Here is a 27998-nt window from a genome sequence, read left to right as displayed (position 1 = left end):
TTATTTATTTATTTAACATTTTTCTATACCGACCTTCATGGTTAAATACCATATCAGGACGGTTTACATCAAACAGGGGTAAAATAACTAGATAAAGGAAGAAAAAACAAAGTTACATTACAACGAGGACTGTGAACTTGGAAGCTTAGGAAGCTAGAAGAGAAATATAAAGTTAAGTTAAAGGGAGAGAAACAAATTCCGGACTAGAGGTAGTCCAGACTACACCCGCACTGCAAATTTGCTTTGGCTTCTAGTAAAGTACGGATCCAAATTTAAAAGGTTGGGGACAACCCACAAGTTATTAAACATGTACCCACGTGTGGCCAAACATAAACTTCATAGGTATTCCCCTGCTTGTTCTTTATGATCAGCAAGTCAAAAGGTTGCTACAAGTAACTTTGAATCAAGATTATAAAATATCAACAAACTAGAGTCAGAGCTTTCTCTTACGTTTTGCCAGTATTATGGAATGCTCTGCCACTGCAACTCAGAGAGAAGACAGATATTAAAGGGTGAGAAAACAAGTTAAAATCAGCAGTATATGAATAAGGGCCATTTTTATATGCTTTATTGTTTGTTTTTGTTAATGACCTTTTATGACTTGTTCATTTAGTTTGTGATGGTGCGATAATGCTGAATGTTTTTGTGTGTAATTTTTGTAAATCACACTGAATACTAATTGCTTGGAAGGTGAGGCATATAAGATTTTAAATAAATAAATAAATCAAGGTGCACATGGAAATTCTTTTTAATCAGGCCAAGGTCACCCAATATGCTTGGGAATGTTTCTGTATCTTTCTGCCACATTTTCTTGGTTTCTGATAGCATTTCTTGGTACTTAAGGATCTCTGCTTTCTCCATACAATCCACAGAACAGCCATTGGTTACTGAAACCTCTTATCAGCAATGCCGTTCTTATATTTTTCTCCTTCACCATAATATCCAGTTTTCTAGTATTGATCTTCCTGTCTGAGAGAACAGGAATGTGCCAGGTGATCACAAGTTCTTCATTCTCCACTATAATGTTAGGACTGTGTTCCCAGTGTTTGTTTGGCACATTGATGTTATAATGTTTACACAGGTTCCAATGAATAAGCCATGCCATTTTGTTGTGTCTTTCTGTTTACAGGACCTCTGACATCAGAATATCACATCCAGCAACGTGGTGTGTAACCAGTTTTCAGCTGTATTTTCAAATGTTGTTTTAAAGAACTTTTCAAACTGAAGGTTTTATCACATTCAGTACATGTAAATTGTTTTTCCTGTGTGGATTGTTTGATGCACTTTTAGATGTGAAAATTGAGTGAACATTTTATTACACTCAGGACATGTGAAAGATTTCTCTCCTCTGTGAATCCTTTGGTGAATTTTCAGGTAACAAATCTGTGTGAAGCTTTTATTACACTCCATACATATATATGGTTTTTCTCCTGTATGGATTGTTTGATGTACTTTCAGGTGTGAAAAGTCAGTGAATGTTTTATTACACTCAGGACATCTGAATGGTTTCTCTCTTGTGTGGATCATATGGTGCCTTTTCAGACCAGACAGATTAATAAACCTTTTATCACACTCAGTACATACATATGGTCTGTCACCAGTGTGAATCCGCTGGTGCAGTTTCAGGGTAAAAAACCGAGTGAAGCTTTTATTACACTCAGTACACAAAAATGGTTTCTCTCCTGTATGAGTCCTTCTGTGCATTTTCAGAGAAGAAAAACGAGTGAAGCATTTATTACACTCTGTACATGTAAATGGTTTCTCTCCCCTATGACCCCGTTGGTGGATAATCAGGTTAGAAAACCGTGTGAAAGTTTTATCACACTCAGTACATGTCAATGGTTTGTCTCTGGAGTGGCTGCTACGGTGCCTTTTTAGTTTTGTTAGATTAATGAACTTTTTATCATATTCATTAAATATAAATGGCTTTTCTTCTATGTGGGTTCTTTGGTGGATTTCTAGCTGTGATTTCTCATAGAATCTTTTATCGCACTCCATACATTTAAATGGTTTTTCTCCCATGTGGGTCCTTTGGTGACTTTTCAATTGTAATAGAGAAATAAACCTTTTATCACACATGGGACAGGTAAGTACTTTCTCATCAGTCTGTGTTTTTGGGTTTATTATTAGATCTTGCTTTTGAATGACATTTTTCCCACTCTCAGAACATGAAAATGTTCTCTCTTCTGTCTGCATTTTCTGTTGCTGTATTAAAGAAAACTTACAATTGTAAGATTCCCCATCTTCAGGACAATTAAAGCTTCTCTTATCGTTGTGTCCCCTTATATGTATTACCAAGGATTTCTTGCCAGAGAAAGTTTTCTTACATTCAGTGCAAGTGAAAGTCTTCCCTTTAGTGTGGATTCTCTGATGTAATTTCAGGCTTAACTTCTCTTTGAAACATTTTCCACACTGAGAGCATGGAAAGAGTCCCTGCCCAGTGTGGGTTTGCTTATGCACCAATAAATTACATTTTCTATTGAAATTTCTTCCACAAATGTCACACAGAAAGAATGTCTTCCTTCCCACTTCTCTCTGAAGGAGGTCAGAAGTCATGTGATCACTGTTATTACTCTGGAAGGGTCTCTCTGCTCTCAGGGGGAGGTCAGAAGTCATGTGATCACTATTACTGTGGAATAGTCTCTCTACTTTCAGGTCTCTCAGGGGGAGGTTAGAAGTCATGAGATCACTGTTATTTTGGAAGGGTCTCTCTGCTTGCAGGTGTGTCTGGTGGAGGTCAGAAATCATGTGATCACTGTTATTACTTTGGAATGGTTTCTCTACTTTCAGGTAGCTCTGGTGGAAGTCAGAAGTCATTTGATCACCATTATTACTTTGGATGGGTCTCTCTGCTCCTGGGTGGCTCTGGTTCTCAGGGATGTCTGTGAGCTCCTTATCTTTTCTCTCACATGCAGTGACTCCATCTGGTGAGTCTCCAGCAGGTTCTTGCTGCTTCTTCTCTGATTCCTGATTACTTTGGCTAGTTTCTTCACCACCAATCCACTGGGATAGATTTTCACAGACCTTTCCCAATTGTCTTAATTTTAGTTGCAGTATTACAGGACATTCTTCTCGATTCTCCTCCCTTTTCTCTTCTTCATTCACCTCAATATCTGGAAATAAGAAGAAACCAAAAATTTAAAAAAACCTCCACTAGCAAGGTAACTGATCAATACAAACAAAAAAAAAAATGACACCCAGTTCCAAATAATTACAGACTCAGCAACTATCTTAAATTAATAAGCGAGGGGTGGAAATTTCATATGTAGCCACTGCTAGATACCATCCAGGTTACCAAAGTTGAACTTATAATCATGACTGCCACCAACCCATTTCATTTAATAGTCATCAAAAAACTCAAATCAAATAACATAAAACTTTACTCACAAAAACTCACCAGAACACTTAAATACTCTGTGTGTTTTTTTTCAAAAAAATATTATTGCAGTTGGAGTGACGGTCTTGAAACATTATAACCATCTGGGATTAAGGAATAACATTCGTTGAAAAAAATACATGTTGTATTTCAGCATTCACGCGAGTTTTTATGAGTAAAGTTTTATATGCATTTAAAAACAATTAAAAAAATAGTTTTTAAGACCTTTTTTGACTGCTATTAAATGAGGTGGGTTGGTGGCAGTTCATGATTATAAGTTCAGCCTTGGTAACTTGGATGGTACCTACCGGGGGCTACATATGAAACTCCCATGCCTCACGTATTATATAAGACAGTGGCATTAGTCACGTATCAATTTCTGTGGAAAGCTGCCAATGAGCTGGGCTCAGACTTGATCAGGGGGGGTCACACAATCACCACGTGGATTTCTAAATGTTTTGAGAATTCTAGGACTTCGCAGAAGCTTTATGAGCTGCCCTTGAGAACTCGGGCGTGACGTCTTCAAACAAATCTGCAGCACTGGAAATCAAATTGGGGCTCTTTACCGTACTGTCTAGCAGGGGCATTTTTTTCCCTATGGGTAAAAGGGGCAGATGGCCCAGGCCCTGTACAGCAAAAGCTCTGCCCTGACGATTCTGTTGGCAGTGCCCTGAATCTCCATCCTTTCCATTCCCTTCCCAGGAAGCCTGCAGGGAACAGGAGGAGAGGGCTGAGCCTGGAATGGACAACAGAGTAAAGAAGAATTCACTTTTTGTCTGCATAGTTGTGCTTCTAATTCTGTACTTAGTGGGCGTCTGTGTTCTGTGCAACAATACCATTCATGCTATTTTTTAGCATGGATATTCTTACACATACGAAAGAAAACACTGTGTAGTAAGCTAATTTCATGCAAATAACCTATGAAGAAAAAAAGCGCTAAATGGGAAAACCATGTTAAAAACGTGAGTAACGTGAAAATCTGCACCCAAAAAAGCAGTAATCCAGAATAAATGTAGTATTGCTGGTTAATTGCTACATGTATTTATTAAAATTATTTTTAACTTGTGCAATTCAAGGTACTTGGCAAGTTAAAGTAAACAAATGCATAGCAATTTCTAAACATAAAATATAAAAAACAAACAAACAAAAAAGAGATAATATAAAATTAAACACAACTAAAAATAGTCAAAAACTAAAAAATGGAAGAGACACTCTGCCGCTTAGTAAAACATTACAAATCAACTCACAAATCAGAATAAATGCAGTGAATCCCCAGTTATTCCCCATGCGCTTGTTTAAAGAAGTAAGCCTTCGCCTGCTTTCTGAAAGCAGGCGAAGGCGTAGGAAGTGCATCGCTGTTTTAGGCCTCAGTGGAACATTTGCAGGGTTACCTTGCTGAAGGCAGGCTGTTGCTGTTCGAGTTCCCGGAGTAAGTGCTGTTTTTGTCATGGCAGGTTGGCTATATAGATTCTGTGACATTTTTTTGCTGGATTTTATTTTTTTCAAAATGTATAACCCACACCCATTCTTTATTTGTGGCGGGGTACAAATCAAACGTACACAAAAAGTAAAACAAACAAGACCTACCAGGTCCAAACAAAAAAAACAGAACACCACCTATCAGATGAGATGAAGGTGATCAGCAGCACTACCAAAAGCAAGAATGATAAATATTTGCAGACAATCACCAAAAAAAACTACAATCTTCTCAGATCTCACACAGATCAGTCAGTGGCTTTCGTCCAACAAATACACGAATTCTCCAGCTCAAACGTTTGTTGAAATGAGGAGGGCGTCAAGTGGGTTTTTTTTTAATTGACTGGGAAGGGAGTTCCAGCATGGAGGAGCCACAAAAGCACGCGCACGAGTTTCACTTGTGTGCAGACGGTAAACGAGGCTGTGGGCAGAATGCAGTGTACGCAAAGGATGGTAAATGCATAGAATCAGATTCATGGACGTTACAGAAGTACCATTGATTAGTTTATGGATAGGTAGGGCTATCCTGAATTTGAATTTCTATTTGGAAGCCAGAGAAGGGAGTGCAGGACAGGATTGCTGTCTCTTTGCCACTCTCAATTCGCTCCTCCCCCTTCTCTCTCTGCCCAGACTATGGCTCACTACCTCATGACAAGATTCACAAAAGTAGTCTTGAGTTCTCCACCATTTCACCTTTACCTTCCTCCGCTACTCTCTCCTCCTTTCTTCAAGTCACAGTGGAGGAAACTGCTCGTCTTCTCTCTTCCTCCAAAACTCACTACTTGTTCCTCTGACCCTGTCCCCACCCGATTCCTCAGCTCCATCTCTACTGCAGTCATTCCCTTCTATCTATCTCTCTCCACTGCTCCTGTTCCTGCTGCCTTCAAACGTGCTGTAAATCTACCACTCCTTAAAAAGCCCTTACTGGATCCTACCTGTCCTGCCAACTATCGTCCCATCTTCTTTTTGCTGCAAACTACTTGAACGAGCTGTTTATCACCACTGTTTTGACTTTCTTACATCTCAAGCCATTCTTGATCCAGTCCAGTCTGGTTTTCGCCCTCTACATTCAACTGAAACAGCCCCTGCCAGAGTTTCCAATGACCTAAGCCAAAGGTCTTTATTCTGTCCTCATCTTCCTTGACCTGTCTGCTGCTTTTGACACTGTTAATCACCGCCTACTCCTTGATACTCTGTCCTCGCTTGGATTTCAGGACTCGGTCCTGATGTGGTTCTCTTCTTACCTCTCCCTTCGTACTTTTAACGTTTCCTCTGGTGGTTCCTCCTTTACTCCCGTTCCCCAATCAATTGGTGCCTCAGGGCTCCGTCCTGGGCCCTCTTTTCTTCTCACTTTACACTAATGCCCTTGGTGCTCTGATTTCCTCTCATGGCTTTCAATGCCATTTTTATGCTGACTCCTCCCAGATCTACCTTTGTATACCAGAAATTCAATCCCGGATCTCGGCCTGCCTGTCTTAGGTTGCTGCTTGGATGTTCCACCGCCACCTTAAACTCAACATGGCCAAAATGGAGTTCCTTATCTTTCCCCCAAAGCCCACCTCCCCTCTTCTCCTTTCTCTGTTTCTGTGGATAACACAGTTGTCATCCTGGTCCCATCAGCCCATAACCTTAGAGTCCTCTTCGACTCCTCTCTCTCCTTCTCTACGCATATCCAAAACACTGCTAAAACATGTCGTTTCTTTCTTTATAGCTTCGTCAAAATCCGTCCTTTCCTTTCTGAACACACTACCAGATGCCTTATCTACTCTCTCATCTCCTCCCGCTTACACTATTGCAGCCTGCTCCTCGCAGGTCTCCCGGCGAGCCATCTCTCTCCCCTGCAATCTGCCCTAAATTCAGCTGCACGACTTATCTTTCACTTCCTGCCACTTCCAAACAGATACCTGCAGGATTCCTTCCAGGCACACCCGCAGAAGTCCAAAAAGGACAAACGTAGAGAGCATAGCAATCAATAATCACAAGGGAAAAAAATAATAATACTAGAAAAAAAAGTCCAACAAAAATGTAAAAAAAAGAGACGTAGATCAAAAACAGGAGCAAAGTCAGATCTCTGGGAGAGTGAAAGACCAACCAACTCTCCGGCTCAACTCTACACCTCCCGCAGCCAAAACAGAAAAAAAAAAGCCCAGGTCATGCCGAAATAATGTCGCAAATAAAGAGAGCAATTTGGCCCAAACAGCACAATTCATCAAGACAGCATTATTATAATAGAACGAGCCAAAAGGTCAGCCAGCTGGCGTGGTCAATAATGCAGGTACTTGCTCCTGGAAGGAGAAAGCCCTCAGCCCTACTGTTTCAGCATTTCTACAAATTGCTCGGCTTCCTTCACTGCATCGAGAAACCGAGTTGTTCCATCACGGGTGACCCCGCAGGTGAGCAGGGTACGACGCAGCATAAGTCACGCTGAGCGACCACAGCTCTTGTTTCACAGCTCTGAACACCTGCCGCTTTTGCTGTAATTCAACAGGCAAGTCCTGAAATATTAATATTTTCCAATTCAGGAACGGCCGGTGTCCTGCCTGTTACACCGCTTACTCTGGTGGTGAAATTATGCACTCAGATGATGACGGCTCGAGGCCAAGCTGCTGCGTCCTGCCAGGGCCCAAGCAATCTACGGGGCCTGATTCATTTGGAGGCCTGCCAGGACCAACCTACATACCGAGGAGCTGTGGCGGCCATGTTGAAAACAAGCTCACCAGATCCAATTCTTTGGTCCTCTCAGGGAGCCCCAGCACCCGAATATTATTTCTCCGGCTCCAGCTCTCCAGATATTCAGTTTTTTTCAAGCAGTTGGTTTGGATTTTGTTCCATGACGCCCAACTTACGAAGTGCTTCTGTCAGAGATAGCGCAAGCTCCTCAACCCACATCTCAGCTGTGTCCACACACTCCAAAGCCTCCCTCACAGACGGGACCAACTGGGCCACCTTGACCATGACCACAGTAAACCGGACCATCCACCGAGGAATGTATTTTGGTTGCCAATCGATCCAGAACTCCTTTTATAGTGGCCAATAATTCCTGCTGCTCCTGGGTGGCCTGTCTGGTAGCATTTTTTTTTTTGCCACTTCCCTGCTCTGCCCACATTTCAGGAAGAGAAAGTTTTATAGTGTCCTTACTCATAAATAAGTCCAGCTTCAGGAAAAGATTATAAAATGGAAGAGATAAGCCACACATGGCTGCAGGAGTGAAAGGCACCCACATCCTTCCTCTTCACCATATCTCTGGTGCCCCCGCCAGTATGATCATTTCTGAGAAGGGTCAAAGCTTACTTTTCTTGCACTGATACATTCTTCGGAGCTGGGCTACATTGAGATTCCAATCTGGTAATATCCTGGAGCACCAGTTTCTTGAATGTGCACAATACAGGATCTATTGGTCCCGGAGAGATCCAAGATGAAGGATTCTTTACCACAGGTGTGGAACAACTTGCATAAACAATGCTCTTGATTTACTAAGCATTTTCTCCGTAGACACAGAATGGGAAAAAAAGCCTCAATGAATCATGCCAAATGTTAGAAAACTACAATTTCAGAGATGACAAACTTAAAAAAAATCTCTCAAAATCAATACAAACTTGAAATGGATCACAAAAAGTCCAAGGAACAAAAGACATTCCCCTTGGATACCACAGAATGGTCCCTGCGTAATAGTGAACCATCAGATAAAATGATCACGATGGATTCCAGTTGTTGTTGTGTTAGACCAGGAAGTTGACTGGGCTCCGGTTCTGATCCTCCAAATGTTGCTCATTTTGCGGGCTCGTCAACTGACGCAACCTCTCCTCCCTGGGTGCAGCCGATTCCACAAAAAAAGGATTTTGTGTAGGTTCCACGGAAGGAGACGTTTCCTCACCTTCGATGAATCATCTGAGGAAGGTGCAAAACTGACATGTTTGCCAGTTTCTTCCGACATACTTGGCCATGGGTTGAGGACTCTAGCTTTGCTTTCATTTTCCTCTAAGTGGTTGCCGGCTAATGGCATTTCACAGTGCAATGCTCGGTTGAGAGCACGCACAAGGTAATAAGTGCAAAATGATTTATACGAGCGCATAACTTTCAAGGACTGGTTTTTATTAACTAAACATGCAAAGAAAAAAATATAGTTTTCTAATAAAGGCTTACAGATATTGTGAGGAGCAGTTTTTTAGACCAATGATTAAATGTTTTACTGCCCTATTGCCTGAAGGGCTCAATTCAAGATTTCTGAGGTCTTTTTCCTTCTAGCTACCCAGCTTTATCTTTGCAGGCGTGTCAATTGATTTTTGATAGCCAGCGCCATAAGAGTTTTCAGAGACGTTCAGTTCCTGGTGTTTTGATTCATCATTGTAAGGATCCCTTGCTGAGTGCTCCTCCGGCCTGCAGATGGTGCTGTGAGCCTATTCAACTGTCCGTCTAGTCCTCTCGGCTTTGTGCTCCTCGCTGCCCCTAAGTGGCCATCTTGTTTCTGTATAAATATGTATTTATACTGAGGCAGTCTCAGAAGTCAGTTGCCAGACCTTGGTCCTACCTTCTAGTCCTTGTACTCTGGCTCCACTCCTTAATCCAGAAGACTTCATTATAGGAAAACTGGTTCTTACCTGCTAATTTTCGTTCCTGTAATACCACAGATCAGTCCAGACAAGTGGGTTGTGCATCCCTACCAGCAGATGGAGGCAGAGAATAAAAACTTTTCAGGCAAAGCTAAACAACTAAGAGTGCTACCTGCAGCCACCCACATTGTCCTGTACCCAAGCCAAGATGTCAAAATTAACAAACCCCAATAAACTCTGGGCGAGCAGAGACTCAAAGTTGGAGCCCCCTAAAACTAGGACCCCCCTGTCTCAAACAAGGAATATACTAACCTTGTACACTTTTAGTGATTCTGCATATGTTTACATACTGTCTCAGCAAAATCCAGAAGCGAGGAAGTCTTTTGAAAGATGGGAATGGGTCTCTGGACTGATCTGTAGTATTACAGGAATGAAAATGAGCAGCTAAGAACAAAGTTTCTTTCCTGTGCAAATCACAGATCAGTCCAGACAAGAGGGATGAACCCAAGTCCCTCTATACTGAGCGGGAACCTGAAAGACCCACGCACAACACACTTTCCCCAAAAGCCGCTTCCTCTGGCGCCCACACATCCAAGCAGTAATGTTTGTTGAAAGTGTGAAGAGAAGACCATGTCACTGCATGACAAATTTCTTGAGAGAAATCAGTTGACACTCTACCCAGGAGGTTGCCTGCGCGCTAGTGGAATGCGCTCGCAATCCTTCCGGCACCGACCGTCCCTTACAGATGTAAGTTGTATTTATTGCCTCCTTCAGCCATCTTGCAATCGTGCTCTTGGAAGCCTTAGTTCCCTTCTTTGCTCCACAGAAAAGGACAAAAAGATGATCTGATTTCCAAAAGACATTTGTCACCTTAAGATATCGCAAAAGAATACACCGGAAATCCAATAAGTGAAGCTCCCTCGCCATCGGAGCATCTGGTGATAAATTCGGAAAAGCCGGGAGCTCGACTGTCTGGTCAAGATGAAGAGGAAACCACCTTAGGCAAAAAAGAAGGAACTGTACTTAACAGCACACCACCCTCCGAAAATCGTAGGAAAAGGTCCCTACACGACAAGGCTTGCAGCTCTGAAATCCTCCTAATTGAGTGGATAGCCACCAAGAAAACAGACTTCAAGGTTAGATACTTCAAAGAAGCCCTTCTAATCGGTTCAAAGGGAGGACCACACAGAATTCAAAGAACCAGATTAAGGGTCCAGGCCGGACATACCTTCCGGACCAGAAGACACAGATGTTTTCCCCCCTTCAGGAAACGCACCACATCCGAATGAGACATCAACGATCTTTCTTGCACCTTACCTCGAAGACACCCTAAAGCTGTCACCTGAACCCTGAGGGAATTATAGGCCAATCCCTTAGCCAAACCACTTTGTAAAAAGGCTAACACTTGCGACACTTCCAGCTTTAAAGGTTGCAACTTGTTCTGCAAACACCATGACTCGAACACTTTCCAAACCCGGATATAGGCCAGTGATCTGGAGGGCCTCCTCGCCTGAAGCAAAGTCAAAATCACTGGTTCCAAGTATCACTTCAAGCGGAGCTGTCGTCTTTCAAAAGCCAAGCCGCTAGACAAAAGCGATCCATCCAGTCTGAAAACATAGGTCCCGCCGAAACAACCCTGGCAGATGAGCCAAGTGAACGGGATCATCTACCGCGAAATGAACCAGGTCCCCAAACCACAGCTGGCACGGCCACTCGGGTGCCACCAGAATCACCTTACCCGGATGAAGCTCGATATGGAGTAACACTCGACCTATGAAAGGCCACGGGGAAACACATACAGCAACAGTTCTATCGGCCATGGCTGCATGAGGGCATCAATGCACTCGGAGCAGACATCTCTCCTGCGACTGAAAACCCAAACTGTCTTCGCATTTCCTGGAACCACCATTTCGTCCTACTCTGGCCTGCCCCATCTGGCCTGAATAAGGGCAAAGGCCTCCGCCAACTCCTATTCCCCTGGATCCAGACGCTGCCTGCTGAGATAGTCCGCCTGCACGTTACCCACTCCGGCCACGTGCGACGCACCCAGTCCCGCTAGATGGCTCTCTGCCCAAACAAACAGTTTCTGTGCCTCCTGTGCCATCAGGCGGCTCTTCATTCCACCTTGATGATTGATGTATGCCACAGTCGTTGCATTATCCGAGAACACTTGTACTGACATTCCCTGAATGAGAGGAAGAAAGGCGAGAAAGGCTTTGCAAACTGCTCTGGTCTCCAAACGATTGATTGAACAGGATGCCTCTTCTGGTGACCACCGTCCCTGGGCAGATTTCCCTTGACAAATCATCCCCCAGCCTTTGAGGCTGGCATCTATGGTCACCACTACACAGTCGGGTACCTCCAGGTCCATCTCTTTCTCCTGATTGGGCCCAGACAGCCACCACAAGAGACTGGACTTGGCATCCCCCTGAAGCGGTAAAAGAAGCTGAAATTCCTCTGAAAGCGGATTCCAGTGGGATAAAAGAGCTCTTTGCAGGGTCGCATATGAACTAAGGCCATGGAACTAACTCCAGTGTAGATGCCATCGAACCCAGGACCTGCAAATAGTCCCAGACTCTGAGAACAGATAGTTGCAGAAGACGGAGCACCTTATCCTGCAATTTGACCACTGTCTCCGTGGTCAGAAAAACCTTCCCGATCCAGGAATCGAACCGAGCTCCCAGATATTCCAATGACTGGGATGGCTCCAAGTGTCTCTTTGCCAGATTCATCACCCAGCCCAAGGACCCCAGGAGCTGCATGACCCGAACTGAATGACAACACTCCATTTCTGATTTTGCTCTGATGAGCCAATTGTCCAGGTACGGGTGCACCAGGATTCCTTCCCTTCTGAGTGCTGCCACCACCACTAACACCATCATCTTTGTGAACGTTCGCGGCGCTGTCGCTAAAAAAAAAAAAAAGGGAAGGGCCCATAATTGGAAATGCTCCCCTAGAACCGGGAACCTCAGGAATCTCTGGTGATTGGCCCTTATGGTAATACGGAGATAGGCCTCCATCAAATTCAATGATGCCAGAAACTCTCCTTTGCGAACTGCCGCTATCACCGTCCGCAATGTTTCCATCTGAAAATGTGGCACCCAGAGTGCTGAATTGACCTTCTGAAGATCAAGAATGGGCCAAAAGGTCCCCTCTTTCCCAAGTACCTTCCCTGTCCCCGCTCCTAAGAGGGAACTGGGACAAATGCGTGTAGGTGCTGCAACCGTTGCAAGGTGTGCCACACCACCTCCCGCTTGGACTAGAAGACGCAACAGGAGACCATAAAGGCGACCCTGAGCAGATTAAAACATTCTAGAGGTGTAGCCATCTCTTACCACCTCCAGAACCCATTAGTCTGACGTGATCCTGGTCTATTCCTCGAAAAAGGACAGCCTCCGGAGAGGAGTGGACCAGCTTGCCTTCCTGGGCAAATCTTACTTCCGCCAAGTCCCTGAGCGACACCATCCCGGGGAGGCCTATTCTGTGCCCGAAAGGACTGCTGCCATGCTTCCGCGCCGCAGACAAGGAACTCCTGCCTGATCGAAATCTTCTCGCATCTCGAAAACAAGCGCGCGGTGGAAAGGTCTTCCTGGCAGTCTTCTTATCCTCAGGTAATTTATTTCCCTTCCACTCACCCAACTGCTTCATCAGTTGCTCCAGATCCTCCCCGAACAGCAACTTCCCTTTAAAGGGGAGGTTACACAGCTGGGCTTTAGATCACACATCCACTGACCAATTCCGCAACAGCAGAAGCTGCCACAGCGGAGACCATATTCCTGGCGGACGTCTGAACCATGTCGTATAGGGCATCGGCCACATAGGCCACTCCCAAGCGGGCAGCCTGAGCAGCCTCGCTTGTTGCCCCTGACACCTTCTCGTGTGCCTTCTGGACCCAGCACAAGCAGGCTCTCTGCATTAAGCTCCCATAGTCCGCTGCATGAAGATCTAAAGCCGAAACCTCAAATAGCCTCTTTAACAGAATTTCCAATTTCCTATCCTGGACATCCTTCAGCGCCACCAGGATGGTTGTCTTCTTGGTCACTGCTGACACAGCTGCATCCACCCTGGGAATCTTTCATGATTCTAAGGTTTGCTCCGACAAGGAATATAAAACTTAGCCTTAGCTCTGGCTACCTTCAGGCCTGCTTTGGGAGACTCCCACTCCCAATCCACCAACTTCTTCACCTTTTTTGGTAGAGGAAAAGTCTTAGGTGGTCCCCGCAGGTCTTTCCAGGACCGGGTTTCACTCCCTCATTGTCTGAATCTTCCTGTGTGACCTTAATCCCCAATTCATCCAACACCTGGGGAATTAGTGGATGCAATTCCGTCTCCCTCTGCGATTGGGACGTCCTCCACATCCTGCATCAGATCCCCCACTGGAACTCCCTGTAGCTGATCAGTGTCATCTGCCTTGTCCAAAGTGTCCCCATCATCACCAGGGGACCGGCCGAGCCCAAGAAGTGGCAGAATCCCCCCCCCCCCCCCCGATCCTGATTTCTTCTCAGCCCTAGGCTTCTTAGCCACTTGGATCTCGCCTCCTTCTTGGCCAAATAGGCCTTGCGGAGGAGCAGGACGAAATCCATGGAAAATTCCTCAGAAAACTGATCCTGATCCGCATCCCCAGAGCCTCCTCCCCTTCCCTGTCTCCCACAGGGCACTGATGCAAAGGAAGGAGCGGGGAAGGGGAGTCCTGAGGCTCCTTTGCAGTAGCCTGCATCCTGCCACACAGAGCTAAAGATGGCCACCGTCTCCTCAGATCTCCCCCCCCCCCCCCCCCGAGACCTCCTGTACCAAGCCCAGCCAATCTCGTGGCTCGACCACCCCCAGTGAGTTCCGCGGAGGTCCCAACCCCTCCAGAGGCACAATTGGCACAAAACGCGGTTGCAATGAGACGCACCTGCCTCGAGCCGCAGCTGTGACAGACTTTCCCGTGCTGAGCGGGAGGCACCATTCAGCCACGATTGGGCCTAAAAATAGGCCCTGCTGTAAAAAAAAAAAAAAACCTGCCGTCGGTGCGATTCCTACACTCCGGTGCTGTGGAGGTACCTGGCCCGGCAGTCGGCACTAATCTGGTCCCACTCACTCTTGACTGCCTCCTGGCAGCTGCCCAAGCACTGCCTCTCTCCTGCTTCTACTTTCTTTTTGTTTTGGGTTTTTTTAAAGGAACACACACAGAAACCAACAGCAAGCAAGGAAGAACAAATTCAACTAAATACTTCCCTGCTTCTGGATGATGGAGGCTGACCGTTGAGGGTGGTGGGGACCCAGGACCCCCAGCTTTCACCCCCCCCCCCCCAAGACAAGGGTCGAGGTAAAATAGGGATCACCAACTCCTGCCCCCCCCCCCCCACCCCCCTGCTCTACCCGAGGGATGGCCCACAAAGGAACCTAACACCTCGGGGATCTTCCTGCTGGGAATCTTCTTTCTTCCCTTATTTTGTTTTCTTAGAACTCCAGACTGCAGGCTTGACACCTCTACCGTCTGCCAGAGACAGAGAAATGCTGAGGGACTGCCTGAAATGTTTTTATTCTCTGCCTCCATCTGCTGGTAGGGATGCAAAACCCCCTCGTCCGGACTGATCTGGGGAATGCACAGGAACTTCAGTTTCTCCATTCAGTGCTCCTGTTTGTTCTCCTTCCTGTGTTCCTGGATTTCTGGTTCGTCCCTGCTCATTTCCCTGTTCGCTGTCTCTCGGGGGCTTCCCTCAGTTTTCGTGCCTGCCCTACCTCTAGCACTGTGGGTGACGTTGGTCTACGTCACTTCCGAGGAAACCGTCATGACAGTTTGAATACGTGGGCCGGTTGATGTGGCAAAAGAGAGCCTTCGGCTTTGTCGTTAAGAGAAAGCGCAATGGTATTATATTGTGAAATTTGTTCGCCACAGGAACGGCAGTTTTGAAGTATCCAGTTTTTCATAATACCTCTTTATAGATATGTTGCAACATTCGGGCATCTGAATTTGGCTACAGGGAGTTGAACATGGCAATTGCATGACTGCAAGGATAACGCTATTAAAATAGTCCCTGAGGAAGCCTCAAGATCATAGAGGCGAAACGAAGATATCTTTTGTCGGACCTATTACAGATGAACTTCAAACTTGATGAATTATTATACACGTGATTTTTTGCATATTTGTACTTAAAAATATTGAATGTATAATTATATAAATATAGAAGAAACATTTATGCATTAATTTTGTCAAACTTCATGCAACATTTTTAGTGTGGTGTATGTGGATGGATGTGCTAGCTTAGTTTTAATTTGTCTATGTAGGGTTAAATAATGGGGGGGTTTTTCTATATTAATAAAACATTAAATTTATATTATATGTCTCTCTATTCTTGTTACATGCTACCTCTAGCACCAGCAGGCTCAACTCGAAGGAGAGGCGGATAGCCTAGGAGGAAGTCAATGGCCTGCATTTGACTTCCCTGGGATTAGGTTGCTCATTTCTGGGGTAACCCACAGATGACAACCATCACAGTCATTAATATTTTGTTTTATGTCTGATCATTCTTTAATCTGTTTCAGATTATCTGATACTGATTTTACTCAAGGAGTAAAAATTAAAAGACATAGTAAATTTAGGGATAAAAAAGATCTCGGTGCTGCAGGATTTCTGGCTGTGATACATTTTCTGAAGGGTTTCTCTAGAGTTGTCTGATGATAGTTGGTACCTTGCTCCATGAACTGAACCAAATCACGGTGAACCTAGAAGATGTAGTAGGCCGGATTGATAAACTGAAGAGTAGCAAATCACCTGGACCGGATGGTATACACCCCAGGGTTCTGAAAGAACTCAAAAATGAAATTTCAAAAGAACATAAGAAGTTTCCATACAGGGTCAGAATGAGGGTCTATCAAGCCCAGCATCCTGTTTCCAACAGAGACCAATCCAGGGTACAACTACCTGAGAAGTACTCAAAAATTAAATAAATCCTGTGCTACTAATGTCAGTAATAAGCAATGGTTATGCCCTGTGTCAGCTTGACTAATAGCAGTTTATGAACTTCTCCAGGAACTTGTCCAAACCCTTTTTAAACCCAGCTAAAATAACTGCCTTAATCACATCCTCTGGCAATGAATTCCAGAGCTTAATTATGTGTTGAGTGAAAAAGATTTCTCCGATTTGTTTTAAATTTGCTACTTGCTAACTTCATGGAATGCCCCCTAATGAATGGTCAATGAGACCACAAGAGTTCCAGTGGTGTTGTCTGATCATTCTTTAATCTGGTTCAGATGATCTGATACTGAATTTACTCAGGGAGTGCAAAATAAAAGACATAGTAAATTTAGAGATAAAAAGAAGATCTCGGTGCTGCAGGATTTCTGGCTGAGATAGATCAGAGTACGTTTTCTGAAGGGGCTTCTCTAGAGGTTTTGGTTGATAGTCGGTACCTTGCTATATGATGGGAAGTTGATATAATCACTCCTGAGGAGGAGACATTGCCTCCTCTATGGAAACCTTTACCGTGGATCACTACTGGATTATGCATCTTAAAACAAAAAAGTCAGTGGTTAGAAGGACAACAGAGAAAATACTGACACTCATTAAGTGAGGAAGATAAATTAAAATTATAGGAAGTATCTTAGAAGCTGCAATTGCACAATTAAAGAAGACAAAGAGGCACATTTTGCAAATGCAATTTTGCAGGTAAAATTCATGCAATAGCTTTACCTGAGCTTGTACAGAAACTGTAGCCACCAAGAGCTTCTCAGTGAGATGCCTGTGATATACCAGCGAGCTCCCTGGGATGTGCCAATTGCTTCAACCTCTCCAAATATTTAATCTTTGTTGTTAGTCTATTCCTTTTGATATCCCCCAAATCCAAGCAGTTCCCTTTTTAGGCCTTTCAATTTCATCGAATGTATTTTTTTAATCTTTGTACATAGCTTTCCTCTTATCACCTTGTTATATGTAGTTGAATGTATTAACTAAATTCATAGGTTTCCTGTTATACATTTGTTGTTTCTTGTTCCTTGTAAAGGCCATGCCTATTCGATTTTAATGTTCTAAGTTATCTGTAAACCGATACGATGTGCAAACGGTTGTCGGTATACAAAATCTTTAAATAAATAAATAAAATAGATCCAAAACTGGATTTCCTTCAGTTACCAGGAGTTACCATGGATTTGTTTGAACCTGTATCCTCTCGGGAGGGTGGAAATATTTTGGTAACTCCTAAAGTGAGTGGGAATCCTTTGGATCCTTGCCCAGCCTGGCTCGTAAGAGATCATGGGCCAGGCCCAACAGATCCCTTAAAGCACAGGATTAATGCATCACTATGCAATGGGATTTTCCCAAATAAACTCAATCCGGTCAATGTGCAAAACAGGGAATTTAGATGGATTGCAGGTGGCAAATTATAGGCCGGCGGCCAAGTTGCCTTATTTACGAAAATGAATTGCATGAGCTTCAGTAATACAATTGGATCAGTTTGTAGATAAGAAGAACTTTTTGGATCCGCGCCGGCTACACTATTATCATTGATTCAGGGCCGGCGCAGAAATTCAGATGGAGGCTCTCACTGGTCAGTCTTGTTATTAGACCTGTCTGCTGCCTTTGTCACCAGGGACTGTTCCATTCTTACTGAAAGGGTGGGGGGTCCTCAATGAGGCAGCAGTTCATTTCTGACCTGGATCAGAGAACACAGCAGGGTAAAGTGGGATCAACTCTAATGTGGGGAAAGTTAATAAAAGCAGAGCGACTGATGTGTCTTATCTATACAGATAACACCCACATTTATTTGGACTTCAGCCCAGATTGTGCAGAAAAATTAAAAACATTCAGTGCAATAAAGTGTAGTCCTGCATTTCAGATGCAGTAATGCAAGGGAGCAGCATGCGATAGCGAGTGATAAACTGAGCTGCACCACCCAGGAACCGAATGTGAATATCTCAGCAGCTCACGGGACCTATTCGTACCTGTGACCCCTGGGAAGTGATACTCAGCAGGGCCACTCAGATCTCAGTGCAGGGCTCTGCTGCCTCCTTTCTACAGAGATCTAAAGCCCTTTCTGCATCTTCTACCCCTCAGTAAAGAGCTCTAAGCCTGCAGAAGAGTTTCTCAGGATCTCTCTCCAAATCCTCCTGTGCATACTCTGCACAGTATTTATTATTACTCACCTGTGTATGAGTGAGTAACTTCTCTCTCTCCTGACTCCTGGGGATCCCAGACACACGGCTCTTCCTCCTGGTTAATCCTCAGTAATACATCAGGATTTACCCTGTGATGACCTGTTTCTAGGGATAAAAGAGAGAAGTGAGATATATTTCTCTCACATTCACAGGATAATGCAGAGCGGCAATGCTCAGATAAGCAGCACATGATAGGGGAGGGATAACGAGATTCTATTATTCCATAAAGCAGAGGGATCCGAGGGTCATCACAGCAAATAATCTTACGCTGGCCAAACATTATAAGAAGGGAGAGGGACGGAGTCAGAGGAGTGACAGGTGACAGAGAGAGAAGCACAAGCAGAAGACAGGAAGGAAATAATCCCTCCCTACAAATCATTGGTGAGATGTTCTGAGAAAGAATCGCCCGAGGAGAGAGAAAGCGGAGGCAATCGGGGGAGGGTGACCAGAAGGCTGCAGAGTCTCTATCTTCATACTTCATTTGTATTTTGTTGGATAATAATGTACTCTTTGTTTTAATTATGGATGTAATTTATTGTAACCCACATTGAACAATCATTGGACTCTGTGGAGCATAGGAATATGTAAATATATAAATCATCATTAGGAGGCTGATATTTAGTGCCATTTAGCCAGGTAAGTTCAGATATTCGGCCACATTCAGCGGCTGCCACTTATCTGGATAACTTTTTATCTGGGTAAGTGGGGAGTGTGGAATGGGGTGTTCCTGGGTGAAGCTACTTATCTGGCTATCTTAGGTGGATAAGTGCTGATAGTCAGTTTTATGCAGCTAAATTAGCCAGATAAGTAAGACTTGCTACTCAACAGGTCTAAAGTTAGCTGGATAAGCACATCCAACTAAATATTAGATAATCCTGCAGGGCTGGGAGAGATCATAATTGAGTTTGCAAATTTCTCACGTGGAGTTGACCCAGGAAAGAATTCACAAATGACCTTCAATAAATCATCTTCGGTGTCTGCTAAAAGTGCAGATAATAAAGTCCTTACCTAGAGAGCTCAGGGTCTCATAATTCTCCTTCATCACCTCCCTGTAAAGCCCCTTCTGCTCTTCATCTAAATACCCCCACTCCTCCTGGGAGAAAGAGACAGCGATGTCCTCAAACGTCACCGGCACCTGAAACACAAACCAGAAACACTCAGGGACAAGTGAAGGGTCCCAGAATGCATTAGATTTAGGTGACTTCATCCTCCTAACATTTTATCATGTGAGAGGGGACACCAGGACTTCATACCCAGGAATAGTCTGGCTTGTTCCCCCAGCTGTGCCCCTAGCATCAGTTTCCCCTCTGGACTCCAGGGTTTGCAGGTCTAACTATGAAAAGATTCTCTAATAATAGCTCGGTCAGAGAATATTAGATGTCAGTATTTGGATAAATCAGTGTATAATGAAACCCGAGCTCTAACAGAGCATTATCCAGAGAATCAGGAGAACTCGCTGTGCTAAATCCGTACAGGCCAGGAAGACTTTGATGTCATGTGCAGTAAAAGACATTCCATTTTCTGCACTGGAGGAAATACCAGGTGGTTGTGGTAGTTTTGGGGACGGCACTGAGGTGGCAGGAGGACACCAACATCACACCATCCACATACCTGGGAACTCTGCAGGTATGAACCAAACACGCCAAAATTATAAAGGACTTGCTGCATCTCCAGGTGAATACCAGAAAAGTCTGGGTTCTGGGGCAGGAGAACTGGCCTGCACAGACCTGGAAGAGGAACCTCATGTTGCCCATGTGGGCCTGGAAGAGAACATAAGATTGCATGGACCTGGCAGGGAAGGAAGAAGGAGCAATTACGACTGGTTGGAAGGAGGAGGACCCTCCGCCCACATTGCCAGAGTTTGAAATAGATGCATGGATCCACCCAGAAAGGAAGGAGAAACCTCAGCCCACGTGACCAGAAAAAATAAAGGCATCCCCATCTGCTGCAGCTGTATGTCAACCTGGTAACTGCGCCAGCACAAGAGGCTAACACGGACACTAAGAAGGGAGCACCTTCAAAGAAGAGTCGGAAGAAAAAAGGAATCTCAGAGGTACCTGCCCTCCTGATTAGCAAGTGTCCGGTCACTTTGTTCAGAGTTGTGAACAACGGATTGTGAGAAATTGCATGAGGACCTTGCAAAATTGGGAAACTGAGCATGCAAATGAAATTTAATGTAGACAAGTGCAAAGTGATGCACTTAGGGAAGAGTAACCCAAATTACAGCTACACAATGCAAGGTTCCACATTAGGAGTCAGCACTCAGGAAAAGGATCTAGGTGTCATCGTTGAAAATACAATGAAATCTTCTGCTCAGTGTGCAGCAGCAGCCGCCAAGAAAGCAAATAGAATGCTGGGGATTATTAGGAAAGGAATGGAGAATAACACAGAGAACATCATAATGCTTCTGTATTTCTTCATGGCGTGACCTCACCTCAGGGCCAGTGGAAGCAGTAGGCGAACTAGGCGATCGCCTAGGGGTGCCACAGGTTTGAGGGCGAGTCAGCAGCCATCTACTTCTTCCATTGGACCTGCTGAGAATTGTGAAAACATTTTGTCCGGTTTCCCGACACTGGTGGCAACTGCAGGACCTAGGCAATTGGACCTCCTTCTTCTAGCCCTTGAGGACTGGAAGAGGAAATGTGTTGTGGGCCCGCAAGGGCAGGAAGGAGGATGCCCAATCGTCGTAGCTGGAAGGAGTGGCCAGAAGAAAAGACTGAGAGGGTCAATTGCAGCATCGGCCAGGCACACGGTAAGAGAGAGGCAGGTTCGCCTGGGTTGTGCGGCTGAAGAGAGGCAGCGAGTGACCGAGCCGCGCAGAAGGAGAGAGGCAGCAATCGGCCGGGCCACGCAGCAGGAGAGAGGCACCGATCAGCCAGGCTGCACGGAAGGAGAAAGGCAGGATTGGTTGGGCGCGCTGCAGAAAAGAGGCAGCATCTCTGCTGAATGAGGAAGACAGTGGAGGCCTCCTGATGCCATGGAAGTCCAAGAAGAAAGCTGCTGCTGCTGTCTACACCTAGGATGGAGAGTAAAAAATATATATGCGTGTGAGCATGTGTGAGTGCATGTGTATATGAGAGTAAATGGAGAGAGAGAGCATGTAGGGGGAAAAAAGAGTATGTGTTTGTGAGAGAGAGCATGTAAGGAAGAGTGAATATGTGGGGGGAGAGCCTGTGGGGGAGAGAAAGCATTTGTGTTTGAGAGAGCATGAGGGGGAGAGAGAACCTGTGTGTGTGTGTGAGAGAGAGCATGTGGGTGAGAGAGTGAGTGTGTGTATGAATATGTTTGAGCAAGCAAGTATGCCTGTGTTGGAGCGTGTGTATATAAGAGAGAGGAGAAAGTCTTTGTATCGCAGCCACCGCCTCCTTTCATTAATCCATGACAAGCTCAGACTGAAAATCAAAAGTTTCCAGCTATGGATTGTGGGATTTTTTTAACCTTATTTGAATTATTGAGTAGTGTTTATGTGTTTGCTGTTTGAAATATTTTATTGGTGTTTGGTAAAGCTTTTAAAATTTGCATGAGTCTTTAATTATTGGATATTCTATTCATCAACTGTTTTTAAATTATTTTATTAGTATGATTTTACTATTATGATTAATGATTTATATATCTTGATTTTATTGATTGTTTCATGAGGAATGGTGACATTTTTGTTTTTCCATTGTTACACTGTATAGAGTCTGGCGTGATGCATTTTACAGTTCAGTTTTTGTCTGCACATTTCTGTTTATACTTTATGTGGCTTTATTTTGTATTTGCTGAGGGTTGTGTTCTGCATGCCAAGACTGAGATGAAGCATTCTTTTAGCATGTGGTTTCTCTGTAGGGATATGTAGTAGCTTGGCCTGTTCTGTTTTCCTGATAGGAGGTGTATTGATATTTTAGATTCTGGTGTAATATTTGTGGTATTCTTTTTCATAGGTAGGGTTGTTATTCTTTGAGTGTTGGCAGATAGTACTGTGTTGATACGGGAGGACCATGCCAAAACATATCAAATAGGTGTGATTCCATATGAATTCCAAGATGCAAAGTTTTCTTGTTGGCATCATAACAGTGCATGAAATTATCACAACGTGTATATTAATTTTACCTCAGAATGTCATTTTTCATGTAATATATGTTGTTATAAATGCATAATTTAAAATTGTGTATGGGGAGGTAGGGGAAGAGGGCGCCAGGCTGTAAGATTTGCCTAGGGTGCCTAATACCCTTGCACCGGCCCTGCCTCACCTTGAGTATTGTGTGCAGTTCTGGGAAAGATATAGAATTAGAAAAGGTACAGAGAAGGGTGACAAAAATGATAAAGGGGATTGAATGAGTCCCCTATGAGGAAAATCTACAGGCCGATACAGAACGGAGCGCACTGTTAACCCTTGCTTGGACGCATGTTTTCCCTTACCCCTTATTCAGTAAGGGGAGGAAAACGCGCGTCCAACCCGCAGCACCTAATAGCGCCCTCAACATGCAAATGCATGTTGATGGCCCTATTAGGTATGCCCGCTCGATACTGTAAGTAAAATGTGCAGCCAAGCCGCACATTTTACTTTAAGAAATTAGCGCCTACCCAAAGGTAGGCGCTAGTTTCTGCTGACACCAGGAAAGTGCACAGAAAAGCAGTAAAAACTGCTTTTCTGTGCACCCTCCGACTTAATATCATAGCGATATTAAGTCGGAGGTCCTGAAGAGTAAAAAAAGTTAAAAAAAAGAAAAAAAATTTTAATGGGCCGGCAGCTGTCGGGCCGAAAACTGGATGCTCAATTTTGCCGGCGTCCGGTTTCCAAGCCCATGGCTGTCAGCGGGCTCGAGAACCGACGCCAGCAAAATTGAGTGTCGGCTGTCAAATCCGCTGACAGCCGCCACTCCGGGTCAAAAGGAGGCACTAGGGACGTGCTAGTGTCCCTAGTGCCTCCTTTTACCCGTTTCTACCGCACCACCTCATTTGAATATAGAATCACGCGCACCGGCAAGTGGCCGGTGCGCGCACTGGGACGCCCGCTCTCCCCCGGATTTTACTGAATCGGCCCGCTAGAGAGGTTAGGACTCTTCATTTTGGAGAAGAGATGGCTGAGGGGCAATAATGAGTGGCATGGAACAAGTGTTAATGGTTTACTCTTTCAAAAAGTATAAAGGCTAGGGGCACACAATGAAGTTACTAGGTAATACATTTAAAACTAATAAGAGAAAACATTTTTTTTACTGAACACATAATTAAGCTCTGGAATTCATTGCCAGAGAATGTGGTTAGTGTAGCTGTGTTTAAAAAAAGGCTTGGACAAGTTCCTATAGGAAAAGCCCATAAACCATTAAGGTGGAGTTGTAGAAATCCATTGCTTATCCCTGGGATAAGCAGCTTGAAATCTGTCTACCCCTTGGGATCCTGCCAGGTATTTGTGACCTGGATTGGCCACTGTTGGAAACAGGATAGTGGGCTTGATGGACCTTTGGTCTGACCCAGTATAGCAAGCCTTATGTTCTTATGTTCCAACTTGCTGGGCAGACTGGATGGGCTATTTGGTCTTTTTTTTTTTTGCCTTTATTAGTAGGTTACATGTACCAACCCCGGGCAGTCTTATAACAGCAGTTTATGTGAGGAAATGAATTGAAAATTCAGCCCTAACAGTACAAGTGCGAGCCGTGCTTTTCCCTGGCAATGTTTGTAGTTGGGGTCCCGGCGACAGCTCAAGGAGGGACAGATTGGGGCATTTTTAGCTCTGGGTGGAACTTGAAATTTGTAACTCAGTAAAAGGAGCAGAAAGATGGGAACATTTTATTTTCATTGGAGGAAGAGATTCCTCAGACATTAACAAAGCCTCCCCCTGGTGTAAGATTATGATTCCTCTTTGGTGAGCAGATGAGTCTCAGATTCTTGCAGGATCTGCTCCCGTCCCAGCCTCCCTCGCAAGTGGCAGCTTCTCCCCTGCGGGAGGAAACGTCCCACCTTGTTCTCCAGCGCCTGCAGCCGCTTCGCCTGAGCAGAGATTTCCTTCTCCTGGGTCCCTGAGCGCAGCTCCAGCGAGGAGATTTCCCCTTGAATCCTTTCCAACTTGCTGCTCATTGTGGCTTCCAGCCGCACCAGAACCATCCACAGAGAGCCCAAGGTCCTGGGCTGCAGGGGATCCAGAGCCCGCCCTGCCCCCGGGGGCTCTGCCAGAGGCTGCACCGAGGAGGGAGCGGACCCCTTCCTGCCGGCGCCGAGAGACTTCCCCTTTCTATTCCCCATCGTCAGCATCGGAGAAAAAGAGAAAGTCACAGCCCTGCCCTCCCCCTGCAGCTTCTGTATTAAAGGGCTAGAAGAAGGAATGCACATGTAAAATTGTTAATGCCAATAAAGTTATTTGAATCTGAAGCAGGAAAGAGGGAATAAGGAGGGAGGCTGGGGGAGAGCCGCCTCTGAGTGCTGCCCCCTGCCGCTTTCGCCCAGCACTGACAGCAGAGGCGCTGATCGCCTCTGTCCTCAGACACGCGCAGAGCTGCCAAGAGGGAGGAAATATTTAAGGGAGATAATGAGTCCATTGCACCCCTTCTTCCCAGTTCTTCCAGAAAAAATTCCATTATTTACACCAATGACAACAGGGGTGGATGAGGATAGATTTCTTTATTTCATTTTTTTTACTCTTTATTTCTAATTTTTAAAATATATACACAAGTTTTGAACAGAAAATATTAGGGTAACATAGAAAAAAGTTTTAGAATGAAAACAAAAATAAAACTCAAAGGAAAATAAGCCTATAAATTTACCCTAATCCTAGCCCACTAAAAAGGGGTTAGAAGGATTATGGAACAAACTCAGGACGTAATACCAATGGAAAAATCCAGACAGAGATTTTGTGTACTGAAATACACATTACATTCCGATTGTTATTAAAGTTGTATGATTTTTAAAATAAACTTTATATACCTTTTCCTTTCAGAAATACACTGACTTGTGCTGGTTTACTCTCAACACAATTTAGAACAAGTCAGGTATTTTCCCAATCAGCTATGAATATTAAGATTTTTTTATTATATTTTTTTATTGTTCTATTTCTCATCTTGGGTTCCTGCATAGTATATTTTTATGGGTGCATTTTTTGTATATTTTTTATGGGTGCATTTTTTTACATATACATATTCAGTATTTTCATTTTTATTTATGTTGATTTTATTTATTTATTTATTTAACATTTCTTTTATACCGATATCCGTTCGCACATCGTATCGGTTCAATTTTATGTCAATATGTGCACACATTTATATGAATGAATATTTATGTATTTTATCGTAGCCCCTGAGGCAGCCACTTGAGGAAGTGGCGAAACTCGGCCTGAGTTGGGCAGTTTGTGGGTCTCCACTACAAATAAATGATTTGAAAGACGTCTGGCATCTATCCTTTTTGTTATTTATTTATTTAAGGATTTTTATATACCGGGGTCCGTAAGAAACATCACCTCGGTTTACATTCAAATGTTGATAGCATTACGGCTTTCATAGATCGCCTCCCTTCCTGCTTTGTGGGTCCATAATATAATCTAGTACCTCCATATTACTGCTGTACATTAGACTCTGGAGCAGAAGCAGGAGCAGAAGCAATTTTACTGTGTAAAAGATTTTTTAATTGACTAGGCGCAAGAAAAACAAACCTGTTACCATCTAACCTTATTAAACATTAACGCAAGAATTTTAAAAGCCGTGCACACTTAAAATTCGGGGGTTACGTGCATGGTTGGGCCCTGCCGAAAGGGGCAGGCAGGGGGGGGGGGGAGCGTGGTCTGGCAGAGCAGGGGGGCAGGCCGGGACAGCGCCATTAGATGCTGTCCCAGGGAAGCGCGCGAAGTAAGTTCTGAAATAAAGGAAAAAAAGGTAGGTAAAGTGGTTTTAGGGGTCGGGGAGGAGAGAGGAAAAAGGGAGGCAGAGTAGGAAGGGGTATAGGGACGTTCCCTCCCAGTCTGCTCCTTAATTCCAGCACACTAGGAGGGAACTGGGATTCGGCCAATCACGTCGCTGCATGCATTTTTCTAAAATCCCCCCCCCCCCCCCCCGTATATGGACATTAAAATCTGGCGTGCATGTGCACATGGGACTTGTATTTTATAACATGCATGCGCCGACATGCACATGTTATAAAATCGATGCGGATATTTTAGAATTGACCCCTTACTTATTATAACAAAGAAAAAAATCACCACCCAAAGTTAACACAGTATCTCTATATTGAAGAAAAGATCTCCTTCTAGTCTGTGTCTGCCTAGAAATATCAGGGAATATGTTCATAGAAACATAGAAATGACGGCAGAAGAAGACCAAACGGCCCATCTAGTCTGCCCAGCAAACTTTCGCACTTTTTTTTTTCTCTCACATACTTGTGTTTCTCTTGGTTCTTAGTAACCTTTTTTATTCTATTTCCCTTCCACCCCTGCCATTAATATAGAAAGCATCTAAGTGAAATAACTTACAGGCCGATACAGTAAAGAGCGGCCACGGTTACCCTGTTTCTAACCCGCTTTGTACGCACAATTTGGCCGCGTAAGTCTAACCCGCGATTCACTATCCGTTTTTACCAATCCTTACCGCTTCTTGAAATTGACGCGTATCCCTTTCCGCCCGTGGCATGTATATGATATGTAAACGATCGGATTAGCTATTCACTCCGATTCAGTAACGTGCGCCCCGATTATCGCCTTTTTAACCAGCTGTTTTTCCGCGTCTTTAACCTGCTAACCCCTGCTACCCTGACCCTGGCGTTAGTGTGGTGAACTTAGCCGCCCAGTCCCAAACCAACCCAATCCACAGAAAAAAATGCTTCTCGCACAAGGGGGAAAAATTATTACAAAAAATAAAGCAAGGCGCAGGGCGAAAATCATTTCTGGATTACGCTCGGGCATCGGGGATTGCCAGCTTGACAAGCGTCAGGCAAGCCCCAGCAGAGAGAGACGAAATTTCACGGGCAAACTTTCCCCCAGCCCCCGCTCACCTGCCCTGGCCGTGGCCACGCAAGCCCCCAGCAGCAGCAATAGAAGGGCGTCCATGGGTGCCGGTCTCCCGTGCGGGCGCGCTGACAGCTCCGGAGCAGCCCCAGTCCTCTCTCTCATCCTCCCAAGGCGTGCACTGTGGCTCCCCTGCCTCCCGGGGGCAGCCGGCGGCGAGAGCGGCTTCAGCAGCCCGGGGCAAATCGGGCGCTCCCTATGCGAGGCGGCTTCCAGCAGCCCCCGCCGGCGAAGGTGCATGAACGCACACCTGTACGCCTGTACGTGCAATTTGGGCGCTCAAGGCAGCGAAGGTGCATGAGCGCACGCCGTGACCTCAGTCGTCCAGCCGGGCGCTCAGGTCACGGCGTGCGCTCATGCACCTTCTCTACCTTGAGCGCCCAAATTGGACGTACAGGCGGTGAATTGAACTGCGAGCTCATCATGCCCCCGGGGCTTGAGCCGGGGGGGGGGGGGGTGGGGGCGGCTCCCCTACCTTTCCTGCATGCGGGGC

At 44.9% G+C, this 27998-nt stretch overlaps 1 protein-coding gene across 1 annotated transcript; it reads right to left on the bottom strand.

Annotated features, from left to right (window-relative positions):
* Positions 1–732: 732 nt before the first annotated feature.
* LOC115083162 (oocyte zinc finger protein XlCOF6-like) lies at positions 733–24852 on the bottom strand. The gene is made up of 4 exons (XM_029586970.1): positions 24481–24852; positions 19549–19675; positions 18529–18645; positions 733–3113 (listed from the first exon to the last, which is right to left on the bottom strand). The coding sequence occupies exons 1-4, from the start codon at positions 24847–24849 to the stop codon at positions 1240–1242; spliced, it is 2487 nt and encodes an 828-aa protein (XP_029442830.1). The 5' UTR covers positions 24850–24852; the 3' UTR covers positions 733–1239.
* Positions 24853–27998: the final 3146 nt, after the last annotated feature.

Source organism: Rhinatrema bivittatum, chromosome 2 (assembly GCF_901001135.1).
Source record: "Rhinatrema bivittatum chromosome 2, aRhiBiv1.1, whole genome shotgun sequence".
NCBI lineage: Eukaryota > Metazoa > Chordata > Amphibia > Gymnophiona > Rhinatrematidae > Rhinatrema > Rhinatrema bivittatum.
Note: the sequence above shows the minus strand (reverse complement) of the source record. Positions and strands in the feature narration are given on the sequence as shown.

What these genes read in the sequence shown, in the direction of transcription:
- LOC115083162 (XM_029586970.1), bottom strand. Translation starts at nt 24,849, where the DNA reads ATGTGCATTCCTTCTTCTAGCCCTTTAATACAGAAGCTGCAGGGGGAG. An exon ending in TGCAGGCGCTGGAGAACAAG is followed by an intron (nt 19,676 to 24,480) that starts GTGGGACGTTTC and finishes TTTGTGTTTCAG; the next exon opens with GTGCCGGTGACGTTTGAGGA. An exon ending in TGAGACCCTGAGCTCTCTAG is followed by an intron (nt 18,646 to 19,548) that starts GTAAGGACTTTA and finishes TTTTATCCCTAG; the next exon opens with AAACAGGTCATCACAGGGTA.